Below are 27,793 nucleotides of genomic sequence, written 5' to 3' on the forward strand. Positions count from 1 at the left end.
TTTTAATTTGACATGGTTACTAAAGTTGGCGTTTACAGAAATAAACAATAGTATTTTAAAGCTGTACTGTATATTACAGTATACCATTCTGCAAAATCCAGACCGTAGGGTCTTCAGAATGGGAACCTTGTCTTTATGTCCAAAGGGGTGCATCTATATTTTTACGCAGTGAAAGAATAAACAAACATTATACTCCTCTACATCCACTTGTTACCTTCAAACCCGACATTTTGAAATAAGTTAAGGATAGCAAATGAACAGTCTTTTAATTTATCCATTCTCTCCTGCCTTCCACAGCTCCAGCATTAACTTCATTTTTCTTATCACCAATTTTGGAATAAACATGTGCTGCATCCATACAGCTTTTGCACACCTCCAGTGTTTCGAGTGGCTTTGGAAAGAGGTGAGTTGCATACTCACACTGCTTGCTGGCTTCATTTCTCCATTCTACCCTTTCACATTGTCTTCTTCTTTCATATAATTTTGAACCACTTTTTCACATTTCTCACTAATCCCTAATACCAACCTCTCCCATCCACCCCATGAATGTGCTTTAGAAGGCTGCAGTTCACTGCTGCACGAGTATGTGAAGAAGTCCTCAAGATAACCACATCAACCGAAATAGCTAACTTAGCAAGCCAAGCTAATTAAAACACAGTGAATTAGAATATAGCTACACAAGTAAAAGATATGCAGAAAAAAAAAACAGAGCTGCCCACTAATACAGCTAAAAGAGCACCAGAGTCTTGCTACTTAATTACAGAGGCTACTGGCAAGCAGGTTTTAGCTACAACAGATGACTCCCGTTTAGCATCCAAATTCTATGCAGACTATTATAAATCAGACTTTATTCGTTATGATGAGCTGCTATGAATTACTTCAGAATCTACAGTTAGTGTTAAGCAATATTTGTTTAAAAATGTTTGAGGGAAATCTTGTTAAAAATTCTGAGTGGTATTGGAATTTTGAGCATACGAGCTTGCCATTCTAAACCATTTGATTAAATTTAACCATAGGAAGCTCTTCCAAGACCTAATGAAGCAGCAATTACATCTGAAGAGGGAGCCAAGCCAAGAATTCTACCATTCCAGTAGCTCTCCTTTGAACATCATGCTACAATATCTAATCTTCTCAGTTTTGAGTTTACGCATACAATAAATCTCTGAGCTTTTGGATTTGTATAAAATAAATCATATAGACCAACATATTGTTTTGGGTTTTTTTTAATATAAAGAGCCTATTGTTTAAAAAAATTGAGAGAGTATTAAGATTTTTTATATTACGAAAAAAAAAAGCCTTGTCCATGAAACAGGATCCAGATGAATTCAAAAATTTTGCAAGTATTTTTGGGATCTGGCTGAAAAGCAGATGCTGCCTCCATGCTTACTCCCCATTTTTCACAGTACTTTAATAGGAATTTTGACAAATAGTTATAAAATTGAAAAAAAAATTGAAATAAGCATAGAGTGAGTGTTAACATTAAAAAAAATAAATGCTGGCCCTGGTTCTAAATTCATTTGCTTTGTCATAAGTATTTGCTCACAATTCATCATAACCACCATCTTAGTAGCTCACGGTGTTGGTGTAAGCAGGAACAATCACAGCACTTTCCCTTTTGATTAAATGGAGGAACTGTGAAAACTGGAAAATGGTTTCATTTTTCATGCCATCAGCAAATGCAGATTATTTGGTCTTTTCAGTAACATTATTATGTTGCAAAAAGATGATCCATTTTGTGATTTAAGATGTAGCTAGAGCAATCCAAGTACAGCCAAATTGATGGAGGCAATCTTGCTCTATTTCCAGTTTCCCAACATTTCTTTATTACATGTAATAGAACATTTTAGCATAATAACGCAGAATCCTTGAGATACAGCAGATGAAGAAATAATGTTGAAAAGTAATTCCTCACATCGGGCTTTCACCACATCAAGTGCAAATGGTGAACTTAAACATGAAAATACAATTTGCTCCTTTGAAAGTCTACATCCTTATCTCTTGCAAAGAACATACATTTATTTCCAGCGCCTCAAGGTAAAGACTAAGGCATCTATCACAAGAATAGTAAGTATCAGAAGGATTTGGAAGCAATCTTTTCATAATGTTTCTTCGGAAGGAGGAAACAGGGTTACTCAAAATTCATAGCGATTATTAAGTTTACGTTCACACAGCAGATATGGTACCATATTATTTCCCATCAACAGTGTTCTCACCTGCTGAGAATCTCTCCTTGGTTCAAGACAGCCATTCATTACAAGGCATTAGCACTCTGCTGCACAACCCAAAGTTATGCCCCATCAGTGAACTGGGCAAGCCCGTAATACGCACACTCAGCTCATGAGGAGTGTGTTTACCTGTTTTCTGAGCCCTTCATTTTGGTGATTTAATAGGCAAGCAATTTCTTACTTCAGCAGATTCTTTCTATATTATCAACTCAGGTATTTCTGGACAAATGTGTGGGTGTTGAAAAGACTCGCAAGGCTCCCCAAAGCTTTGCTGTATCAGTGGAGTATGCACTGACAGCAGGGACTCTTTATGACAAGAAAAGCTGATCAGCTGCAAGCTTTTCTCTTCATGAATCTAACTCTTCACCAGGTCTAAACTAAGCCTGTGGGTTTTGTGGTTTTTTTTCTTCTTAACCTTCTTTGTGGCGCGCAGAAAGTTATGAAATAGATTTTTCTAGTCCTCCTGGTAGCAAGGCCAGGTTCACATCCTGACCTCAGAAACAAAGCAGTCTGCAAAAGCCAGTTTTCTCTGCCTAACATAAAGCAAACTACAACATGCAACATAAGGCAATATTAAAAGTGAGAAATTACAAGCATTGTATCAGCATTGGGAAGAAAAAATAATAAACCCCAGCCATATTAAAAATTCCAGTAACAACAGCACTGAACAACACAATTTTGGCACTGCTACAGTCTCCATTACCAAGGGTGGACGCAGATATTCATCTGCAAAGAGTGCTTAGTTGGAAAGTAGATTTCAGTTACAAGTCAACAAAAAAGAAATTCTTTATTGCAGGGGATTGTTTATTTTTAGATATTTCAGCCATCTTATTCTGTAACCATTCTACTACCTTTTGTGTAGTGTAACATACAGGCACATATAGACTCTCACAACGAGATGTACTAATGAAAATACAAAATAAGCCTTGCAGGATTAAATCTCCTCTCAACAACATTAATGTAAATCAGCTCAATCAACTGGGGGACATTGGTGTGAAACTTGAGTGAGGAAAAAATTGGGCTCCAATGCTTTGAACAAACTGCTCAAGTATATTTTAGAAATGTGAAGGCTGTTAAACTGTGGGTTTAGAAGACAAGAGAGGTGTAAAAATTATAAATCTTATTTTCATGGTGAAATAGTATTAAGGAATCAAAATATAATCCCAGAATACATAAATACTGAAGTGGAAGTTGCTACTAAAAGCATCAAGAGTTTAACACAAGTAAGAAACCAGATTCTTATCAAAGACCACATGATTGGAATGACCAGTTCCCATTATCATGAGTGACAGTGGTGTTTGTGCAAATCTCATTTATGGTGATGGAATATGAACTCTGAAGTCTCTGTGACCTTGATGTGTAATATTTATGTCTACACTTTTAGCCTCTGCGCATAACCAGATGCAATCTTTTAGCTTTATGCAGTTCACCAGGCATTCAATTAGAAAAAGCAAAAATTTTTTTTTGGAGGGGGAAGAATGCTAAGCTACTTAGACAGAAGGTAGTGAATCAAAAATTGCAAAACTTGAGCTTTCAAAAATAGCCTAAGTGACCTCCTACAATACTCTGACCACTCCATCACAAGCAGGAGGCAACCCCTGTGAAGAGCAAATTCTGGCAAAGTTCTCTCTTCACAGATGATGCACAGCTTAAGCTATAATGAGTTTTTGGGTTACAAATGCTGAACGCATTAATATTCCTTGATGATAATTATCACAGTATAAGCACCTTTCCCAATGTGAGTAGCATAAAGCAACTGAAGCAGCATTTTTACTACATTTGAAACAAGCTGGAAAATGGGATTTTCTACTCTTGTAACCTGAGGTCAACATACATCAAGCTATGCATATTAAGTATGTCTACCCTATATAACTATATAGGCCTTTCCATATATTCACACACATGCATGCAATCAGCACCCTAATTTTTTGAATACTTAAACAAATATGCCATGCGCATGAACATGATTCCTCAAGAAAAATATATCCAACATTTTAAAGCAGATTCAAATAATTTTCAAACAGGCTACACTGGTATTTCTTCCAAAGTGAGTAATTTTTCTACAATAGTAAAAACAAACAAAGGAACTGGTAATACAAATTGAAAATTAAAAAAAAAATACTTATATTCATTCAAACAGAAAATAAAATTTGCAGAAAAACACTGCTTTTCACCTTCAGGGGTTAAACTAACCACTATGTGCCGTACTAAATATGCCTTATACCCACCAACAGTAGCCTTTATTTTTTATAGGAACATGCAAAAATACAGTTCTTCAGCGGGCCCAAGTTCTTGCACACAGCTCATAGACTAAGTAATAAACAGAAGGACTGGAGATATCCCCAGGAAACAGAGGAGTGTGAGGCTCAAGCCAGGCAGCTGAGCACCTGCAAAGCTGTGCCTTACCCGTCACGGCAGCCGGGAGAACCGCTGTGCCGCCTCTGCATGGGGCAGGAGCACACACAAACCGGCGGCAGCAGCAGCAAACCTACTGACTTAATAGCCAGACAGGCTCACCCAACCTTTGTAGCTTACTCTTATATACGAACAGGGGCAAAAATCTGTGAGTTATTCCAAGAAACAGATGAATACCCATCACAACATGTATGAAACTCAAATACCTTCCAAAGACAACAAGAGATTCGCTTCCTTAAACAGTATAAATAAGCTTGGCTGTACTTTAAGTGCAAGACATTTAATTATTATACAAGTACTTACTGAGAATTAATTAGCATACAACAAGGATCTGAAACATGCAGACGTTTGTCAAAGAAGACAGGGTTTCTAATGATTTATTATTGTTTGATTAACAACATCATGCAGCAGCTATGTTATTAAATCTCTATTTTGCATACTACAGAACCTAAAAGTGTTACCTAGTGGTGTACTAAGTGTTGCCCTCAGAAGAGGGCAACAACAAGATCTTTGCTTTTCTCTCACCCCAACCCAGAAAATGTTCATTGTTAAAAACGGTGTCCTGGTAAGGAGCCTTTAAGATACCACACTGTGAGTCTCAGGGTTTTTACTGAATGTTATAAGGTTGTTTTATTATTGCATGCAAATAAACTTAGTGCGGCTTTCATCTGACAAAATGGGAGTCAGTTTGAACTCTTAATCTGAAAAATGGGAATCGATGTTCTGTTGGTGTGAAATCTGCTGAATGTGTTTATGCCATGTTGTCCTGCACTTCCTTTACGAAATATGCCATGTTACAACCATTTTGAAAACTAAAGCATAATTTTTACTTACGTGCTGTAAAATGTCTCAAAATCCCATTTGAATATATGGCAGGGTTTTGAGGGAACCTTTGCTAAATATTTAACAGCACTATTGGCTTATTAAATAGTGTAACGTGAAAGCCATGAAAGGATGATATAAAACACATGACATTTTTTTTCTCTTAACATTGGTGCTCACTTTCAACACTACACAAGCCCATTCATCAGATGAACTGATGCACTGTAAGAAGTACTCCTTCTTATCAGAGAAATGTAGCAATGGCATCTTGCTATTATACAAATGATTAAATCCCTCCTTGGTTAATTGCATAAGATCTGTTCCTCTGCCATTAAATCTCCTCTCCATCCTCTCCACTAAAGCTTCTGAATAGATCACATCTGAAAATTAAAAATGATGTAGTAAAATCAGGATGGCACAAGATATATTGCTTATATGAAAGGCAAACCTAGGGGAAAAAAGAGTCAGGTAGAGAACATGCAGCTTTGGTTTATCAGACATAGAAATTGCATGGCTGACCATTTTGTAGGTAGAAAATTGAATATGTTTCTCTGCACATTACAATGCATTTGATAACTATATAATACAGTGACAGCCATGTTAAAAATACAGATGTAAGACTGAAAATAGTCTATAAGCACTTCCATCAAAACAAAATTGAAGTAACTTAGTTCACAACAACACGTGTTTCAGCAGGAATCACTGAAAAAATACTAAAATCCACAATGAAATATATTAATATAAACTAACAAAAAAACCCAATTCTTTGCATGGAATTGCCTGCAGAGTGTGCATTTATTCTGTAAACACTGTAACAATGATTATCCGTCCTTCCAGCTCTCGGTGGAGACTCCTGCTTTTGAAAATGTCTTGTGGTGACTTACTAAATTCAGGCTATTTCAATTAGTATTACTGCACATTAAAAATTAATTGTATTATAGAGTGAATTAAGGTTTAAATTTCAATTCTACAGTGTGTGTGCTAGAAATGACAGCTAAAAATCAATGCTCTCTGGCCCATAATCGGAAGTTTGTATGACCAAGTAGGGTGGAACTAGTGTCAGTTTTAAAAGAATTGATAGTTCAATTCAAGGTGTATCAGCTCTAATTTCTGATTTGAATGAGAATGCTACAGGGCCACCATATTAAGTTAAAGAAGAAACTGGGGGAAAAAGAAAGCTGCCTTGCAATGAAAAAAAATGTGCCATCTTCATAAAGATGGAAAAAATCCAAATTACAGCTCAAAATTCAAGTTTGGTATCACTGAGGGAAAAAAGATGTTTTAATGGGATGATGACTTCATTACAGAAGACTTACATTTTTTTTCTGCATTTAGATCATGTTGTTAAAATACCACCCGGAACGGCAATTTAGGCTCCAATCTTACAAATACTCGAGAACATATACAGACTTATTCCTGCATAAAAGGAAGCTTGTGACATCTATTCACGTGAATGAAATCGTACGCGTAGTTACATGTTTTCAGGATCAGACCTTTTCACTACAATTCTGGATGTCCGGTGCTGCCATGCAAGCCCATTTAAAACTTACGCTGCCAGACACAGACAGGGGTACACAATGGAGCCTGTGAACCCTGTGGCACTCACGCTTTGGGACACTTTTCTTGGTTCAAACAGTCTCGGCAAGGACAGGACCAAAGAATGTGGCCCCCAGAGCCACAGACCAACACATTTGGGAGCCCTGATACTGTGCAAGTCACGCAATGAGCTGTACTTTCTATGTCCACCCCTTAGCAGAGGACCAGGGGGGACATTGAATCCCCAAGCTTCAGTAGGAGGGGTGACAAAAATGTTGCTACCAAATGTATCAAAAGTGATCGGGCATCAGATGACAGAGATGAGGGTATATGGGAATGGACAATGGTTCTTTGTATCTCTAGTAAGTATGTCTGCTATGGTCTTCTGAGCTGCCCCCTTTGTTGTAGAACACAGGACAATTTTTTTGTCTCCATACACACAAAATAAATCATTATCCTACACTTTATCATCTGACAAATCAGTTAAAACTTGTCTGCATGGATGAAGGCTGCTTCTTCTACAATTACAGTAGAAATCTGCACTCTTACCTTGCTGAAGCTGATGTTCAGACATTGCCACTGTAGATTGGAATGATTTTTGAAAAGAAAATGTCTTTATTAAAATATTTGTATCTGCACAATAATAATAATTTTTCTTTCTTGGGTGAAATTGGATTTTGCAGAAGGTTCCTAGAGATCATGGATGATAAATTGACACCACCGCTATAATTCTTCCTTTGAATGTGAACACAGTGCCAAAAGGAAAGGAAACAGCTCAAGCAAAATCATTCTTACACTCTTCTGTGTTGTAAAATGTATGGGGAATAGCAAGAAGGTAAAAAGCATGTTCCACTTGTTATAAATCTAGTATTGCTCCTGTCTGAAAATGGTTAGCAAGAAATGTCTGTCATTCTTCTATCAGCAACAAATACTTTTTTTAAGAGAAAATGATGAAGAACACTGCAAGTCTAGTGAACAGACCAAGTTGGTATCACTAAAGTATTGCAAAGCCACCCAGGATACCAGAGCCTGGAACTGAACAGTCATCGGTGTGTACCTAAGAGCCAAGTTGATGTCCAAAATGTTTTTAAAGATCCCCTGTGCTGCATGGATGTCCAAAAGCAAGTTTGGTATCAGGAGAGTAAAGAAGATGGGTTGTAATAACAACAATAAAAAAATAATCTGGTGCAAATAGACCCCACGGTGTAGTAGTCTTCCCTGTGCAACAATCACCCTTCACTTCAATTTAGTGATGTTGCCTCATTACAATACAGCATACAAAGGGGGCAATATTAAGGCACACTATTTAAAGCTACAAGATCTGTGGTGCCAGATATAGCTGGTATGGAATCACTACTATAGATTAAAAATTAGGTAATTTCAACAGAGAATACTGAAAAATTAAAACTCTCCCAAAGGTGCACAAGTGTGTTATTTTTACAAAACTTAGCTGAACGCCACAATAAGCAATTGACGCTAAAGACTGACAACACATTTTATAGTGTGGACCCACCAACTTGTTACAAAAGCACAGTAATAACTGGTTGCAAGTTAATGACAGTCAAGAAAGATGAAAGAATTCAACTGGTTTAGGTAAGGGGAAAAAAAATATTTTCATATGACAGCAGAATATAAAGAAAGTGAGAAAGAGATTTGTGCAGGGTACAGGACCTGCAGTGTAGAGGAAGCAACTTTCAGAATTGCACTGATGAAGGACAAATTCTGAAGAGGAATAAGCCAGTGTTATTGACTCAAGGAAGCCATCACAATTTCTGTTAACTCTTTTTTCTGTTAACTCTCTTTCTGTTCTCTGGTTCTGACTGGGGAAAAAATAAAGGATGATTTCTGTTGTGTGGAGCAGGTGATGTCAAGAATAGAAATCAGCTGGACAGCATCTGTGAGGAGTGATGACACAGTAAAGGAGGAACAATATTATTTTTAAATTACACTCTGAAATGGATAGGAAATATGAACCAAATTTGGGAGCTCTAAGGCAAGCAGCAGAACTCCCCATTAGCCAAGAGATAATAAAAAACACAAATGATTTAATAGCTTGCTATTTACAGAATTACGGTACTTTTCCTTCTGAATGTACATTAACTAATTTGTCTTGAAAAATCTCTGTGGCTAAGTACTGTCTCCATTTCACATGTCAATGGTTTGTTCTAGGCTAGTGAAGAAGTAATTGGAAATGCTGGAACCACCACAAACTTGCACCCATTCTGACTCCTGTTTCGATATTCTGAACTAAAAATTGTCTTTGTACCATGTCAAACAAAGACATGAAAATAGGACTTGGAAAAAAAAGGAGCTCCCCTTCCAAACAAGAAAGGAGAATGCCACAAAGCAAAGGAGAGAGAGAGAGAGAGACACAATGTAATGCGATGAAAAAGTCAACTTTTAATATTGCGTGGGAGATAATGCAGGAAGAGAACTTTGAGTCAAAGATCCTTCCAAATCTGCGGATGGGAAGGATACATTTAAGAAAGAAAGGGCAGCTGAACTGTACTGAGAGTGTTTTTCTTGACAGGGAAGAGAACTTCTCCTACTGAAGCTTTAGGTTAAAGGAGAAAAAGAAAATTACCAGCCCACAGAAAGACTGGCCTGAAGGACCCATCGCAAGAGTTGAAAGAGATGCACATGCAGCACAAAAGCGGCAGTTGATGTAAAATACGATAACCTAGGTGACATATCATAGAAATTAGAGTCCTATTTTCTGTCACCTAATTTATTCCCATGCACCACCATGAAGGATTTTTCCTGGCGGTACAATTCTGGTCTGTACTGCCAGGCATACTCCATCACTAGTGCAAATGCAGCAGGTAAAAGTAGCAAATTTTTCCATTATTAAGAAGTATCCCTAAGATTATGTTTTCTAGGCTAGCTCTATGCCCAAGCCTATTTATTTCATTTTTCACTTATTTATTTTTATTTTTATACTTTACATTTTAGCCTTCTTTTTTTTTTAAGCTCAGCTATATATATAACCTCCAAAGAGGTTAAAAATACCATCCCTGTTAAATCTGACTTGAAGAATAACAGCACACAAGGAGCAGTGTGGGTTAAAAGTTCAGATTTGGCAGGGAAATGTCACTCAGCTGAAGAGATGAGTATTTAACTGCTCTCTGGTGAAAATTGGTTTTGATTTGATCATGTTATGACAGTTCGCAAATCACACTTTGCACTAAGTGATATTTGGGTTAGGCTTTTTAACCAAACTTCGAAGGAAATAGAAGGTTGCATTGATTCTGAATGTCTAATTGAAAGAGCTAGTAAACATCAACATCTCCCAAATTGCTCAATAAATTACACAGTGCTCTGCAGGAGTCTCATCTGGGTGACTTGGTGTGGGGGAGATTTTTTGCACAGTTATCTAATGTCTTGGCACTCACATAGGTGTGCAATGAAAAGCAATGAAGCCAGAAGAACAGTGGGTTCATTGTAAAGGTTGCCTGTGAGAGGGTTGGGAAAAAGAGCGCCTAGCCAAACAGCTAGATATTAAGAATATACTGCTGTCGTCCTGAACTGCAACACTCTAAAAACTGCCGTATGATAGAAAATTTGAATTGTATGGCTAGGCACTGGAAAAAGAAAGCCAAAGTAGGATGTTGCAGGCATATCCTTAACACTGGTCACTGTACATGTGTTTTATGATTGCTTTTGATCATAAAAATATACTATTCCTTTTATCATTCAGTCTAATCCAAACATGAAACTGGTACCTTTTATCACAATCACAGCGAATGAGACAGTGTTTTGAACTAAGCTTTGTCCCTTACACTATGAATAGCATATCCTGTAAAGTGTCTTGGATAAGTACCATATATATCAGATTATATTCATGTAATAAAATTAACGTGTTATGTGGCTTTGCACCTTTGAGCAACAGGTCTCCTTCACTATGTCCACTGTTTCATTTCCTCTGGGGCTTCTCCTAATGCTCTGACTTGCCCAATGTATTCAAACAGTAATTTAGTTAAGAAAAAAAATATGCCAAAAGGAATGTTTCTTCTTTCTTTCTCTCTATACATTAAATTTACCTCTATAACTACATTATTTTAAGGCCACATGACAGAATTACTCAGTTCTACCCCATGGATATGTTGGTGCAATGGTTTTATTTGTATGTTTCACTAAGAAGGTATATAATAATTTCTTTACAGTCGAGAATCCTGAGATTGAACTTTAAAAGCCTGACAACTTTGTACATGGAAAATTTTGATTCAGCAATATTTACACTTCATATTTATAAATTAGATTTTTTTAAAATTTTTTATTTATTTCACAGACATGTGTACATGGTTTGCTGGCTGCTGAAGCAGCTGTATTACAAGCTAAAGGAGATGATAGATAGTTCAGTTTACATATACACATGCATACACTCATGCATAGAAGAGGGTGCATTCAATCACAAAACAGCTTGTATTTGAAGTAGGTATCACCATTTTACTTTACTATTAATTTTCTGCTGACTCTATGTAAATAAGGTAACTCTACATGTGAAAAAGAATGCGCAGGAGTATCTTTTGACCACAGATTGTCTATGAGACAGGCAAAAATAAGGATTTTAACATAAATATCATTCTAAGCTCCCATAACAGCTGCATTGAAAGTACTGTTTAGTGAAAGTGTGGTGGTGGCTTGACTGCTATGCTGAGGAGATTGAAGGAGTTACTTTCCTCAGTAAGGATCATTGAGAGTGTCACCGGTTAATTCCTGTTCTATGCTCCTCATTAGCATTACTCTCAAGTTTCTGGTTATCATATCCGAAATATTAAGACATAATAAGTACGAAGGTGCAGATAATTGGATATTAACCAGAACATACTTGACTGGGCAGGAGGTAGGGCCTTGCTTAAACTAATCCTGAAATGTATTAATCACCAATTAATGAATGGGTTTCAAATTCATTTTCTATTATAGAACACCTCTGAGTATCTAAGCTTTTTCTAATAAAATGAGTTGGAATAACAGGATAGGAATAGGAAACACTCCAATTTGAGGCTGGTTTGAATTAATTCCCAACAGCTTGTTGTTAAGTTCATTGAAAACAATAATCCTAGAGTGAGTGACTTTATGTATATTTTTTACATATATATATATAAAACAGCACTTGCAGGCTCTATTTGCAGTTGCAAATGGCGATACAGGGGCTAAATTCAGAACAGAATTCAGTTCACTAGAGTACCGCTGTAGCACTATCTATACTTCTTCAGAGCAAATATAGCTCATTAAGATGAGCAGCATAAGACGTGCATCAACTTTAGATGGATGTTGCCAATTAATGATTTTCAGTGTGGAGAAAGATATACACATATGCCAACTTCTGTAAAAGGCCTTCTTTCCAGCCCTGCACAAAATGTGGTCCACACCAGTCCACTCTGGTGATTTGGGCTCTTGGAAGGTGGAAGAAGAATGGTGAAAAGGCAGAGATTATGTTAAGATCCAGTTAGGAAGCCTGGCAGGGAGGGAGTGGGTGGGGAGAGTAAGCGAGGGTGTTAAGCTCAGAAGCTCCAGCTTTGAACAACCTTGGTGATTTTGCATTAAGCATGCACCCTTAACCAGCATTACTAACTAGCTTGGCATGGTTGTACTTTCCTCAACTAAGAAGGCGATGCCACACAGTTGATCCCTCAGTAACAGAAGTTTTTGTTAACTGAGTGTATTTAAAATCCAGAAAGAAATGCAAAAAAACCCAGAAAAAACCCTTCAATTTTTCTTTTTTAATATAACATTCTTACATGTCCAGGATAATTTCTAAAGGAATACTTTAGCGTTTTCATTATTTAAAATAGGTGCCCACTATCGCATCAGGAAAAAACCATCAGAGATCCTTATTGTTACTAATGAAAATTATAACAGACATGGCTGAAGTACTATTATTCCCCTTTCTCTCTTCTTGCTATCCTTAGTGTTATTTACATTGATGTGAATTGCAAGTAAACCAATATTATCCATCTCTCTGTTTTTTCCTTAATTTGTTGACTTTAATTTTACTAAGTCTTAAATAAGCGCTTACTGAAGATGAAGTAAGATATGCAAGCAAGTAGTCCTTTTATCAACAATTTTGCCACAGAAACACACAAACATTTCAATGGCTCTTCATTAGCAAACAAATCAACAAGTGATATTTTAATGCATGACTTTATTCCATCTCTGTGGGGACCGTAGTTGAGAGTGTGATGTACAGTACAGAGAAAGGAATCATCAGCCACAATGTCCCAGGGCTCTATCCATTGAGGACTTCTCAGCCTCTGCTTAAAGAGTGCATTTAATTGACTGATAGACAGTAGCTTCTTTGTTCACAGAAGACAGCGAAGTAATGGCAGCTTGAAAATCGTACCATCTACAGGATCTCCTGAGACTAGTAACAGGGGGATATGTGTCAGGAATAAATAAATAATCTAATTATTAAGCCACTTCCTGTCAAGTTAACTCCAATTTGTTGGCTTTTGAAGGCAACAAAACGAGGCATTTTTCCTCATTATGCTTCTCTTTTTATACCACTGGTAATCACAGGCGGATTAAAGGGTGCCTGATTGGTTTTTTTGTCAAGAAACTGAGAAGCAGCCAACAGTACAGAAAAACAGAGTTGGGGTTAGAAGAAATTTCATGCTTGTCTCCTTTCCAGCTCCCTAACAGCCCACACTGCTGCCCCATACAGTGCTGCCAGCTGTACAGCAAATGTGTGCCCCTCCAACGGCGGCGTACCAGGCCACAGGCTCCATCCTGAGAGCTGTGAGATACCTTGCAATCTTGGCAGGTAGCTACTGCTGTCATAGGCATAATTCTAAAGGTGACCTACGAAACCCCGTCAGCTCACCAAATGCAACAATACGAGCAGCTCAAGTTCGACACCCACTCTCCATATTGGCTTCTTTTGTTTCGCTTCCTGCGCTTACATCGGAGGGAGAAACCTCGGGATGAGCCCCCTTGAAGAATCGGAGGCTTCCCTGCTCGGAACAGGGGCGGTTTAGAAAAGCAGTGGTGAGGCTGCCCTCGGTGCTGACAGCTAAACACGGCTATGGAAATGTGCTACGGCTACCGATAAAGCCTGTGATTCAAATGGTCAGCAGCAAAGAACAAAAGGGAAGGTTGACACCCTGCCATTAATTCAGCCCATGGTGTCTAAGTATTAACATACTCAGTATATCACTGCCATGGCTCGGAGGAGAATCTTAGGGCAGGTAGAGGGAAGGGAACGACTTTGACACTGCCTGGAACTGCCTTTTGACAGCGTCCCCTTCGTTGAGTGCTATTCATACCACAGGCATTTATGCAGGAAACGTCTAAAGCTCCCCTGCAACTTGCTTCATTTCTTTACAGAATGAACTCCAGCCTGTACTGTGGGCATTTTTTAGATACTCCTTTTATTATTATTATTATTATTACTACTACTACTATTATTATTATTACTACTACTACTATTATTATTATTACTACTAATAATATTTAATAATAAGACATTTTCATTCTATTTTCTTAAAATTTTTTCAGTCCAAGGTTCAGCACCACCACCACCCCTCCCCCCCACCCCAAAAAAGGGTTCATAGATGTCTGAAAACTGTGTCCTGGCTGAACCATTTGTGATCTTAAAAGCCTGGAGAGACTTTCCTGAAAGCTGTCTCAAAAAGCAAGCAGCCATTGCTGCTTCAAACCCCTGAAAGGAAGCACCAGCTCCAAGCAGAGCAGTTTGGTGGGGGAAAGCAGACTCCCAGGGTCCAAGGGTGGCAGTGATGGGGCACCCATAGCCCAAATAGGCAACGCCCAGAACCTGCAGCCCAGTGAATGGTGCTGCTCCAGTGTGTTTACAACTGCCTTTGCTGTTTCCAAATACATCTTGAATTTTTTGTTAAATTGCGCAGATAATTAAAGCCTCTTCATATTTACAGTCTGCTTCATTGGTACCATGAATTCTGTTTTCAGTTACTGTCTGCAAATTCCCTCCCCGCACAATTTCATACTAAGCAATAACACTTCATTTTACATAAGTTTTATCTGATGTCCCCATACAGAGCTGCCAGCTGTACAGCAAATGTGCAGCTCTCAAACTGAGGCCTACTAGGCCACAGGCTCCATCCTGAGATCTGTAAGGCACCTTGCTGTCATTGGCAAGCGTTCCCTGCTATCGCCGCAACCATCGCTCCACACCACACACAACTTAAAATCATCTGATTATTAGAATTTGTGGTCCACACTCCATTTTATCCTTTATTTAATCTATCCCCAGATCACACATTTGTTTAAATGTTTTGGCTGGTTTACAAATCATGCAGCCATCTGCACAGTAGGTGTGACACCATTTTTTAGACAAAAGTTACATTACTAAACAACAAAGATAAAGTCATTTGAAATGCTTTGGTGTTTGTTATTCTGCCTGGTTTGCTTGGACCAACTCTAAGAAATAAATAGAATTATCTGTGTAAATCGATGAACATCTATGAAAAACAACACCCAGCAGAACGCAGAGCTTGCTCCATTACCTACGTTAATATCATGACAGCTGAGGAGAGATGACCTGGCCCACTTCTCATCTCTCCTGTACAGATGGCTATTAAAGAGAAAGTATCCCTTTTGTATGGTCCATGCAGAAACCCTTTATGGGCTTTTCAAATAAGCCAGCATTGCCCACAAGAGAGTAGCTTCATGTTAGTATTAAACAGCCCAGATTTTGCCTATTTTGTAACCTAGCTTCTCGTGAAATAAACCTACGTTTTCTCAGATTTAATTCCAAATGCTGGTTTTCCTGGGTATTTCAATTACATCTCCTCATTTTGCAGAGAAGGTGACCAAGTTTCCTCTAACTTTTTACTTGCCAGCTCTGCCTGTAAACAGGAGATTCCCAGGCATCCAAATGATTTCCTGATGCTAAGAGGGTATGATCCCTCTCTTCACTATAAATTGACAATTTCCATTTCTTACTACTTATAACCCAGTGAAAAAGGACCAACGAAAGGAAGTCTCTACCTCCTTTCTCCTCTAGTCTGTAGATCCATATATTTGGATTCTTTATCTCCAAATATCAGGTAAGAGGGACTTCACAACATCAGATTTACTGCAGAGTGATTAAACTGATGTTCTGAAGATGTATTATTTGAGGCCAACATGGTGCAACAAGTATTAGTTGCTCAGCACAGCTTTCTCCATAAGTGAAAGGAAAATCATGGGGTTTAATGACTTTAGGCATTAGATAAATAACAGAATGTGTGAATGCTGCATGCTATAACAATCAGACAGAAATTTTTTTGGGCTGATTTCCAGAAAGCTGATTGAGGTATTTCCTTTGTCTTGACATCAGTGATGTTGTCCACACGTACCGTAATGTACACTGCACAAATGTGAGGCAAATAAGATGACTTATTTTTATAGGTTTATTATGCAGGCAGTTAATACATGCATAATGCAAACATGCACATCTACACAACACTCAAGCATATATACATATTATACACTTATATCACTGTCACTGAAAAAAACAAAAATCATGACCTGCACTAAAATGTGTCTTCACATCTTCTAATGGTTACATACTACTTGCTATTCTACTTGCTATTGTAAAAGACAGCTGTAAAATTCCTTTGCACAGAAATTAAAATGTTAGGTCTCATTTTCTACATACTCTTCTTTTTTAAAATACAAAAATCCAGCATAGATTTGTTTACTTGGTATTTGATGAAGTATTTGCTGGTGTAAACTAGAATTTTTCTTGTCAGCTGCAGGATTGCTTCATCCTGTTTTCCCATTTCCTTTCAAACTTCAGTGCTTGGCACCTTTTTTTTCCTTTCCCTTCATTTCCTTCTCCTGCTCATACCTGCTACCTCGCTCAATGCTATATAACATCCTTCACTCAAAAACAAGCTCTCGCACCACCACAACATACTTCACGAAATCTGTTTTATACATGATAGTGAAAAGATTAAAGAAAGGAAAATCTGTTTACTTATCAGAAATTACCTATTTATTAACTGTCAAAAGTAGGGTTTCAAAAAGGTACTGAATCTTGACCATGACACCCTTCCCCTTCGCTCCCCAACTCTTCAGAGGGCTAGTGGTTCTTGCTATGACACTGGGACTTGCTTCCTTCATCGACAAAAGTAGCAGCAAACTACAAAGATTGTGGTTGTTTCCCCCCTTTATCATTCTCTTTGTCAGCCTGATCAGTCCTCAATGGTAAATGTGCTGCTCTGTTGTGCACAGCCAGCGGCTCGCAATTTGCTCACTATGTTTCATGAGACAGTTGTTTGTGGCTGTTTGGAACACATTTACCTCTTTGGGGATTTATGCGCTAGTTGCAATGCCAACCTCCATAGTGATAGAAATTTCTTTCTAACTAAAATAGATAATTAGAAGCTGGTAATTATTGGTCAAGAATTATCAGAGTGAAAAAAATTAAGCTTTTCATAAATAGTTCTTGGCAATGTCATCTCTTTACATTATCTCATGCCTAACAGCACTTTACTCAGAGCACTTACAAATTTACACTACTGCTGGTGAGCCTCATAATTTTATATGGAGTAATTCCTTTCCTGAGCTAAATGTGTCCAAGCTCCCCCCGTTCTGAGCCATGTTGCATGTGTGCAAAATCCTAGGCAACTGCTACAGCAACTGTTTAGTCTACTTACACTGAACTGCATCAGATACTACAGATGTAAAGGAATCACTCAAAGATGAAACAATGTTTAGCTTGTCTGTTTAAAATAACAGAGAAAATAATAGGACAAACAGTGGAGTTCGGCAAACAACACAAACAACAGCAGACTCTTTTTTTACTCTCTCAGGTCAAATGTCAACTGTAAACTATGTGATGAAAACAAAAGGATGCCAGAAAGCCTCTTTTCCACAGACACCCAGAAATAGAATTTTCTCAAAGAAAGCTGCTAAAAATGCTATGTATTCCACCCAGATGAAAAAGTAGAAGAAAGAAGGTGACTGAAGAATTACCTTTTATGCCAATACTTCCTAAACCCATATGAAACACGCCTGGATTTATGTTTCCTCCTTTCCCACTCCAAAGCTGGAAATCGTTTTCCCCACAAATTTCAATACACACTCCAAAATCAAGGTCTTCATTCAGCAATCATTCTTACAAATTATCCAAACAAAGGTACATGCTTACATCTAGGTCCAAAATAATGCCAAAACACAGGGTCTATTTAAAAAAACGCATGGTTTGCCTTGCTTTCAGTCTGCTAGTGTCCTCTAGCCTAAGCCTGAATCAGTGTGTAGTTCAAGCAAACACAGGCATTGGTTGATGAAGCACAGTGTCTAGAAATGTGTGGACAGATCTGAAGTTTAGCTCACTTAAGCAAGGAATTTCACTTCTATGCTTCTTTGTCCTGATCCATTCAATGGAAAAGGCTTACTGCCCTGTCCCATCCCAAAGATTTTATGAAGACTCGATTAAAGGCTGCAGAGCAGTTTTAGAATGGAAAGTTCTAGAACTAATGAACATGTAGTTATTGGGGAAAGCTGCCCCTATGACATCTTTTGAATAGATAACTTGAATAATAATTAATGTAAATTGCATTGTTGTCAAAGATACTTAAGGTTACACTTCACTGGGTCATTGGCAGATTTTATTTTCCATTAGGTGGCATAATCCCTATTGTTGAATTGATTGAAATGTATAATAAAATCTGTAAAAATGCTATATACCCTCCTAACAAAGAAGAGTAAGAGGCTTTTCAAATAGCCTCTAATCCCTCTTCCCCTGCTAAATGTCTAGTTGAGATTATATTTGATTAGACAAAAACACACACATACACACAACCTAAAAATACCTACCCTCGGTGGAGCTATTTTAGCCAACAAAGTAATTCCAGTTGCCTTATTTAAAAGTCTAAGTTTCACACTGGGGTTTTATAAGCATAGCTTTGCCTCAGTGACCTTCCATAATGCAACTTCTCTCTGTGGATGTTAGCAACATGGACTCAGTTTACATCCCGGGATCATGTTCAAGGGGCACAGTAATTAGATGGGACGCCATCAAATTTTCTAGGCTCTCAAACTGCATCATGACAGTGGTAGCAACTGTTTCCCTCAGTGGGCTAAGCATTGTCTCTATTAGTGGTTCCTACTCATTTCAGAGTGAGTTTGGCAGATGACTTTCCACTTTCACGTTTGTCCCATGTCCCAGATGCCTCCCTTTTTCTGAGTTATGATTATGGAATCCTTCAGGTAAGAAGACACTACATCCATCAATAACCACAACACAGATAATGGGAACATTTTACTGTGAGAGGAAATAACAGTTCCTGACACAGTGCAATGATGTCTGTAAAGGCATTTATTGCCCCTACATTTGATCTAGGGATTATCACATTATCGGCTTTTAACTCTTCCCTTGCCACATTATCTTCCCCCTCCCTTGCCTGTAAACTCTTTTCTTTCTCTGCATCTTCCCAAAGCTTTCTTACTTTGCTTACCCCAGAGGATCAAAGACACTACATCCTATTCTGCCAATCTCCTACTAGGAAATCAGGGCAAGAAGACAGATTTTATCAGATACATGTAAAAAAGGGAGGGACTTTAGGAAACCATTTTTTTTTGTTTGGTTAATGTGCTGTGTCAACAAGTCAATATTCACTTCAGTGTTTCATTTAATATATTTTTCAATCTACATATTGATATGCATGCAGACAAGTATAGGTATATATTATATATATTCACACAACTGTGTTGTGTGAATAAGCCTACCTACAAATACACACAAACTATGGCTAATTTTAAATAGTTTGATGTCACCACTTGAACCTTTCTCTCTAGACAGAACACGGTCTTGGAAAAGGGCCTGCGAACAATGATATAAATTAAAGAGGAGGGGGAGAGTAAAATTAGAAAGATAGCTAAGGAAAAATCCAATTAGTGGTGAGAAGACTAACAGAATTGGAGAACAGAAATTATTTTTCCCTGTGCTTCAATTCCGAGGTCACATTCAAAACTCTCCAGAATGCTGATAGTCCTTTCACTCCACCTCAACACAAAATCCCCTCGCATTTGCTTAATCGAGGCTACATCATTAGGAGCTGCACTGTTAAGTCTGGCAGTGCAGATAAGAATCTTCCACTGAACACGGATTACCACACGCATGACCGGCAAATCTCCCTGCATGTTTTGCAGGCTCCTTTATTTCACTGGGAAGATTTTATATTAAGCACGTTTAAATCTGTGTCACTATGGTTATGTCATGAAGTAATATCATGCATGATTAGATAGAACACAGACAAAACAATTAAATATTTTTTAGAAGGCTCTCTTTCTCATTCAACCTCTTTTAGCTTTTAGAAATAAAACATCAGCAGTTAATAGCTCAGTTTAAGAAAATATGTCTTTTCAGATCTGCAGGCTGAAGCCAGTTAAATGGATTTGTCCTGTTTTACTGACTCTCTCCTTGTTTCGCTCCTCCCATTCTGACCCTTTAATAAAACTCATCCAGAAAACAGAGGAAAAAAAAATGTCTGAGTATTTCATAAAGTAAGTGAGCTCCTATTCTGAAAATGTGAGGTACTTGGGAAGTGGGTGGCAAGCAAACACATCATCAATTCCATCCCTTATGCACAGTATCCATATTCCCGGTCACATTTCAGTATCACTGTATGCTACAATTAAGAACATGTTGAACACTGTAGTCAAACAAAACAGCAGAAATGGTGAGTGCTGTTGTTAGCCGTACCCTGCTTTTAAATTCCATGTTACTGACACAGATTGAATACTGTGAAGCAGTTCAAATTATCTCCTACCCAAAGACACAAAATATCAAATTGAGGCTTAACCCAACAGGTAAATAGCTTTGCTCCTTTACAAAACCAGTTTGTCATTTCCATTTATTCATTTTTATGAAAAATATATAAAATGCTCATGCTCTAAAGGTATATCAACTTAAATAAAGTACACAGAAAAACGGGCTCTTAAGTTTTGGCAGGTAACTTTCTTTCACACTGCAGCCAAATTGCTAAGTATTCATGGAAGAAATTTGCATGTTACATTGAAAGAAAACAAAAGTTTAGCATCAAACTAAATATTTTTAAAATATAAAATGAAAAAAAAAAAAACCCAAGCAAATGATCTTCTGCTGGATATGTAATTATTGGTTTCTATACCATATTGTTTGGTCATTGCTTTGCATGCTTTCCTGTTATAGTGAGAAAGCCAGAATAAGGAAAGCAGGAGTAAAAAATCAGTGGTATTCATCTCTGTTTTGAAAAGTGAAATTTGGAAAGGAGACTAAAAAAAAACCACAAGACAATCCTGGCAATGTTATCTTATTAGTGGGCAAATGATGTGCTTGATAAATTTAATTGGCTGATAGAACTCTTAGTGCTATTATTGAGTGGTTACCAAATTGAAAACATTATGGGTAAACCTAAGGGAATCAGCAAATAATAGGAAAATATGAATATCAAAGAAAAAACAGCTTTTGTTTTATTCCAATTTACAACTGTAACAGCTTTGTAAACATCAGGATTCAGGAATCCTAAAAGACTTTTTAAATGCTTGTACCTTAAAAAGTGGATTTCATTACTGTATACCACGATTCCTTATTTTTTCAAATAAATTATAGTATTTAATTGTATACAGATACACTCAGGATTTTTTTCCAGACTGCTCAAACATAACAAACAATACTATTTTATAGCCATTTGAATTATTTATGTTTCCTAATGACAAAAACTCACCAGTTTTGATTTTGGTACTGAGGTGCTTGAGAAGTACACAGTAGTGTCATTACCATAATAACATCTGAAATTAAAACCTGTCTAAAACTCTACGGAAAGCTAACAACCAGTTCATTAACCATTCCTGTTAGTTTGTTTTCAATAATGCAAAAATGATTAGAAGTTTAATTTGCTAATCACCTGTGTTTTGACTGGCAGTGGATATATAATTCTCTGCAGAAGTCTAAACTAGCCCTTGCAGAAAATAAAATATGCTAAGGCTTTATCAAGTCTAATAATATGAATAAAAAAATCAATCATGCCTAGGTTAATCATTGATGGATCCACAATTAATTTCTCCTTAACTCTGTTTAATTTTAGAGGCAATGGTGATCATGAGTAAGAGAAATGGCTATCTGTCTTTGAGAAGTTTTAGTGCTTCACTTACCAATCATGTGGTTTGCAACATGAACTTGGATATCCCATTCATTGTAGAAAACCATCTGACATTTGATGCACTGGTAGGTCTTCTTCTAAAGAAACAAGGGTAGATAAAATTTACTGAAACATACAATTGGAATAATTTCATTATAACTCAAAATACCGAGTTCACAGTGGTCATTTAAAGCTCTCCAGCAGTGTTTTCATTAAGGCTTCACTATTAATATTAAAATATAACACTCTGCAGGTTCTGTACTACCTTTTATCTGAGTTTTCTGAAACGTTGTAGAGGTATTTTTTTTGTCAGTTTTCTAACTCCATAGACAGATCAGTATTGCTAGAACACCAAGGAAAGCAAAATACAATGAGGATATGGGGGATGTGAGCCAAACAACACTGAAATCAATGCGAATCCTTCATTTTATACCAGTGGATTAGACCCACTACAGGGCAGGGGAGAAGCCCAGGAAAGAACACAGAAATAAGAAATCTGCTTCCCTCTCATTTTCTGTAGGGCTGCAAAATCTGCTCTGCACCACACATTTTAAATGGTCCATCAGGTTGCCATTTTTCAAGGAGGAAAAAATCCCACCTCGTCTGGACAAACAGTTATTGTATCAGGGCAGCTGCTTAATATCTATTGGCAACACTATACTAAAACTGGGAAGCCTGACTGGAAATTAGCCAGAGAGCAACTCTTCTGGCCACATTAGATTGGGCTTGAATTACTTAACAATCATGGTGTATACAGATCAAATTTCATTATAAACCAGGAAATGCATTACTCTGCTCTCTTCAGTGCACAGGACAAGTTTTTCATTTCTGTTTTGGTGTCTTTTAAAGAAGATCTGTTCCTTCACTTTTCTACAAGGTATACTACTTGTCCAAGACATTTCAACATCCTAAAAATGTGATTGTATTTTCTCACATTATTTTCTTAACCTCAATTGGTCAAAGAGTTGATATTGGAAAGCAATGTTTTAAAAGTAAAAACTAAGAGTTTATTCAAATTAAGATTTTGGTTTTTTTTCATCATAAGACTAAAAATCCGCAGTTATCCAGGCATCTAATGAGATAAGTCAGATTCATAAAATTATTCAGCTGCATAATTGTAGTATCAAGGACTCAAGTCCTAAGGTAACAGTCCTGGAGAGCTCAATTGTTGTTTTGAAGCTGCAATGAAGTCAAGGTAAGCCCTGAACTGCCACATCAAGGCAGTAACTCAAGAGACACAGATCTTTCTGTACAGCCACAGGCACACTGCCTACATCAGCAAAAAGAAGAAAAAAAACCAGCAAAACACATATTTTTTAAAGAATGTAAAGTCACAAGAAACTGGCACAGATGTATTAAATTGTAGATTTCACATATATTAGCTGAGGAAAAAGTAGGGTTCACTGGATAATGCACATCAATAATACAGCCTCTCTTGTATTATATTTTGAACATATATATTTAATATATATATATATTTAACTTGTGAAGAGTTTTATACAGCTGGCATTATAACTTATATTTTTAAAAAGGTGTTTGGGTTTTTTTTTACCTGACTCTAAACAGTAATAAAGGTTTGCTGAATTTTTTATGAGCATCTAATTTAGATGCCCTGTCCCAGACAGATAAAGTGCCCATCTATTAAGTATCTTTCTACTTCGAGCCTGTAGGCAAAAATATAAAGACTTTTCAAACATACGTTCTTTTGTCTTACCAAGTTAACTGAAATATTAGTGACTAATCAAAGTAAACTCTGAAATTAAGTGTTCCTGTGGGCTCCTCTTCACAAATCTCCCACTGCTTCTCATACACAGAGGCTATTTTAATTTTCTGATGACAATAAAATGTGCCACATATTTTCTTGGTGGAAACAATCAAAAGTGTATTTTTCTGTTCTTCATTTAAATTAACTTCAATTTTCTGAAATGTAACCAATTTAAATGACTATGCAGACAACAAAAATCAATGGGCACCCAGAAAACAAATCTGCTTTGACTTAGTTTTACAGTTAAGATTTTTAAATCGACCTGTTTTAAAATATACAACACTTTTTTGTTCTTCTGACAATACCGGGAACATTGGTAGAAAATCAGATTCAGTCTAAGGATTTCCTATCATATGTTGGTAAATTTAACCTTAGTGTACTACATCTAGATCTATCAAAGACCTCTAAATAATGACAGTCATGATCAACAATTTATTATGCTAAGCTCTTTACAAGATGCTTTTTGATGTTGACATACAGAACAACAATAAATAACAATCACTCTCCCTTTTTTTAAAACATTGTTTCCCTTTAGAACTAGTTAGAAAATATTTCTTACTCCCTGATGACTGCCACTATGTGTTGTTTATTAGCATACCGCTAGCATTATTCCTGATATGTGACTTTGTTGAAAAACAAAGAAACATAAATGTAATGGCTGGTCTTTTCTCTTGTTAGTAAAGCAATGCAGAGTGCATGTCAAGAATTGTTGGCAAAATTACGACTGATGTACATAAAGACAACACATACAAAGGTTGGGGTTTTTTTTGAAGTCTAATGCCAAAAAATAAAGTGATTTGACAACAGCAAAAAACTAATAATTTACTAGCACTTACTAGCCTCTTCAAAATGATCTGACATATTTGCAGAATCACACATGGAGGTTTTCTTTTTATCATGAAGGGAAGAATGTTTTTGTGACTGCTGCTTGATCAAGCACTAGTTCTTTTTTGTTTTCAAATATATTCTAAAATTTTGACATCAACTTTTATTAGCTCAACACACACTCATCTCAAAGTGTCTAAACTTGCGCATGGTTAAGTTTTTATTTTAAAAGCAAACTCAGTAAATTCCATTTACTCCTAGATTTTCAAAGTGATCAAACCCAGTCATTTTCACACCATGTTGAACAAAACCCACATACTTATTTCCATATGTTTTGCATTCTAAGGAAGTCCTTTTTCACTGCAAGTTACATATTAGTCTCACAAGCTTTGTCAGAACCACAGAACTTGTAAGTGTTCACAGGAGTTCCTGGGTCCTGCTGTGCTTCATGGCTGGTCCCAATTCTCTACTGAGGTGAGATCCAGGGGGAGACTCAGCCCCTCCTCACACTGTGTTCCCACAGTGTGAAACTTGGGAGAACAAGACAGAAATGAGCCCTTGGTACTGCAGCTCCATGCCCCTTGCCTGGATAGCCAGGAAAGAAGCCTTGTGTAACACTTGTTTCAGCACTTGTGTAACACACCACAGAAATAAAATTGGAGTGTGACTCAAGGAGGCATTTGAATTTCTCTTGAGTGTCTCCAGCCTTCTGTGATGCAAGATAGCTCTACAGAAAAAGAAGCACAGGGCTGTGACAGCCATCCTTGCCTTGACTTGCTGCAGTTGTTTGCAACGAGAAACTCTTGCTGAGCTCCCTTGCCCCTCTGACCAAGCTGCCAGCCTATGGAGGACTCAGCAGGACAGGCCCTGCTGCTCCAGCTCATAGCCCTGAGTACCTCAGCTCCACACAGCAATGAAGGGTGGACAGCTGAGGGCACTTACACCCTAACCTGCCATGAGTGCATTTCCCAGAGGACACATGTGAGCCTCCTGAAGGGACAGAATAATGACAATATTGTCATTCGTCCCTACAAACACAGAAACAAGCCAATACACACTTCCCGTAAGAGAGTACTCTCATGTCAGCAAAGATGGGCCACAGAAGACTCTTATCAATGCATTTCCATATGGATTCAGACAGGACCATTTTAGTAACCAGAGATGCCACAATGTGTTCTAAATTGTGTTGTCTTGCATAATTCTCAGAGATTTGTTCCAGAGGCGAGACACACATGGGATTAAGAGAGTGGTTTAACTTTGTCCTTTTATTTATTATTATTATTATTATTATCACCTCATCTTTTAATAAAAACTCTTCAATAAACAAGCCCACAATCCTTTCCTGAACTCTCTCCTATCAAGAACCTAAGTGCCAATTTGTCTCCTACATGCTGAGTGTAAATCTGAGGCCCAAGTCATTGCTGGGGCCATTCAAAATCATTGTAGAAGAGTAACTGCTTGGACAAGGGTCTCACAAGAGCATCAGGTGACTGTTGCACTCCTGTTTGCTTACTTTTCTCTTTTCAGAACCAATTTGAAGCCTTCCAGCAAGAACCAAGGCTTCTCTGTGACTTCATTTAAAAGCTTTGGATTGGACCTTCAATCCATGCAGAGCATATGGATGTGTCTCTCTAACCTTTTGAATAATTAATGTCACCTAGACCTTTAATTATTGCGCTCATCCTCACTTATCACTTTGGAGTTTTCCAAATTTCTTTTCCATAGGAGTGCCCAGAGTGTCCATGTCATGTCAAATGAGACTTTGCTGCTTTTATAAATGGCACAGGAATATGGGCTTTCAATTGGTACTTCAATTCTGTGCACAGAATTTTATTTTCTTTGTTTTTATAAACAAAGTAAACCAACTAATAACCACTCTACTAGAGGATTTACAGTTCTATTCAAAAGTGCTTCAAAAGTACGTAGAACATACTTCTGTGTAGACTTCTGTGCCCTGTGACTGTCTGAGGTATTGATACATTCTTTTTTTTCTATTCCCTAGCCTCATTATATTACTTGAAAATGAACTACTTATTAGCTCACGCTCCACCTCCTTGTCAAAATCATTCAGTATTTTATCACCTAACTATTTTTTTCTGACATTTCCCCAGTTTTGTACTATCAGGGAACTTCATCAGTTTACTACTTATTCTTTCTTCCAGATTACTGATATAACGCATAAGTTCAACAAAATTGGTGCAAATAATGATTCTTAAGGCTTTCCATTCTTTACACCCCTCCAAACTAACATGCTTTAATTCACAAGACTCCTATGCTTTCCATACCCAAGATAGTGTTTCTTTTCTTTTTTAATCAAACAAAGTATCTCTCCCTATGCTGTACTTATTCACCCAATAGATTAGTCTTTTGTGCTGTACTGTTTCAAAAGCTTTGCTAAAATCCTAGTAAATCATGTTTATAGGCTTCTTTGTCAGCAGTTGTGGCTGGTCTCTCAAAATACTCTTTATTGAAAATTTTAAGCATGATCCTTCCCTCTGTGAATCTTTGCCCTCTATCCTTCATTTAATCCAAACTTTCTAGGTGTTCTTCTATCATGTCTTTGATTAGCCTTCCTCTAATGTTCCTCACTGTTTAAATCAAGCTCGCAAACCAGTAATTTCATGCATAAGCCTTACATTCCCTGTTAAGTGTCTGCTTAGTAGCCTTTTCCCAGGCTGTTGATGCTTCATCTTAAAGATTGTAAATTTATCTGCTTAATGTTTCTTTTTATCTTCAGCTCCTTTCACTGAGAATTTTGGAATGGATATTTTTCTGTGTTTGTAAGCCATTTATTGTATGTTATATTCCATTATATTACCCCTAATCCATACTTCATTCTTCTCCATGGGGAGGACATGCCACAAGCTCCACAACAAAGCATTTTTTACCAGTACTGGTTTTCTTGATTACATATGCCATTTCTGGATCTCCTGTATCCATGCCCCTTTTAATTGAATACTTATTCCTTATATGAAATTGCCAAAATCTCTCTTAGAGCTTCTAATGCCCTGCATTTTCAGTCCTAGCCTTGCAGGCATCCTTAGTTTGTTCTGTACTCCTTCCACACCTCTCTTCCATGCACTACCAAAAATGGTTTTGACGTGTACCTGCTACCA

The 27,793-nt window shown here is 37.3% G+C and overlaps 1 protein-coding gene across 8 annotated transcripts in view; it reads right to left on the bottom strand.

The window, feature by feature from the left end:
• The window catches only part of ZNF521 (zinc finger protein 521), a 230,235-nt gene that overhangs the window by 94,825 nt on the left and 107,617 nt on the right, over positions 1-27,793 (bottom strand). For all 8 annotated transcript variants that reach the window (XM_051774703.1, XM_051774754.1, XM_051774707.1 and 5 more), the window contains one exon: positions 22,101-22,185. In XM_051774703.1, coding sequence (XP_051630663.1) covers positions 22,101-22,185 — 85 coding nt within the window. The remainder of the gene's footprint in view (positions 1-22,100; positions 22,186-27,793) is intronic.

Source organism: Manacus candei, unplaced genomic scaffold (genome assembly GCF_025592945.1).
Source record: "Manacus candei isolate 608988 ecotype Guabito, Panama unplaced genomic scaffold, ASM2559294v1 h1tg000008l, whole genome shotgun sequence".
NCBI classification, from domain to species: Eukaryota; Metazoa; Chordata; class Aves; order Passeriformes; family Pipridae; genus Manacus; species Manacus candei.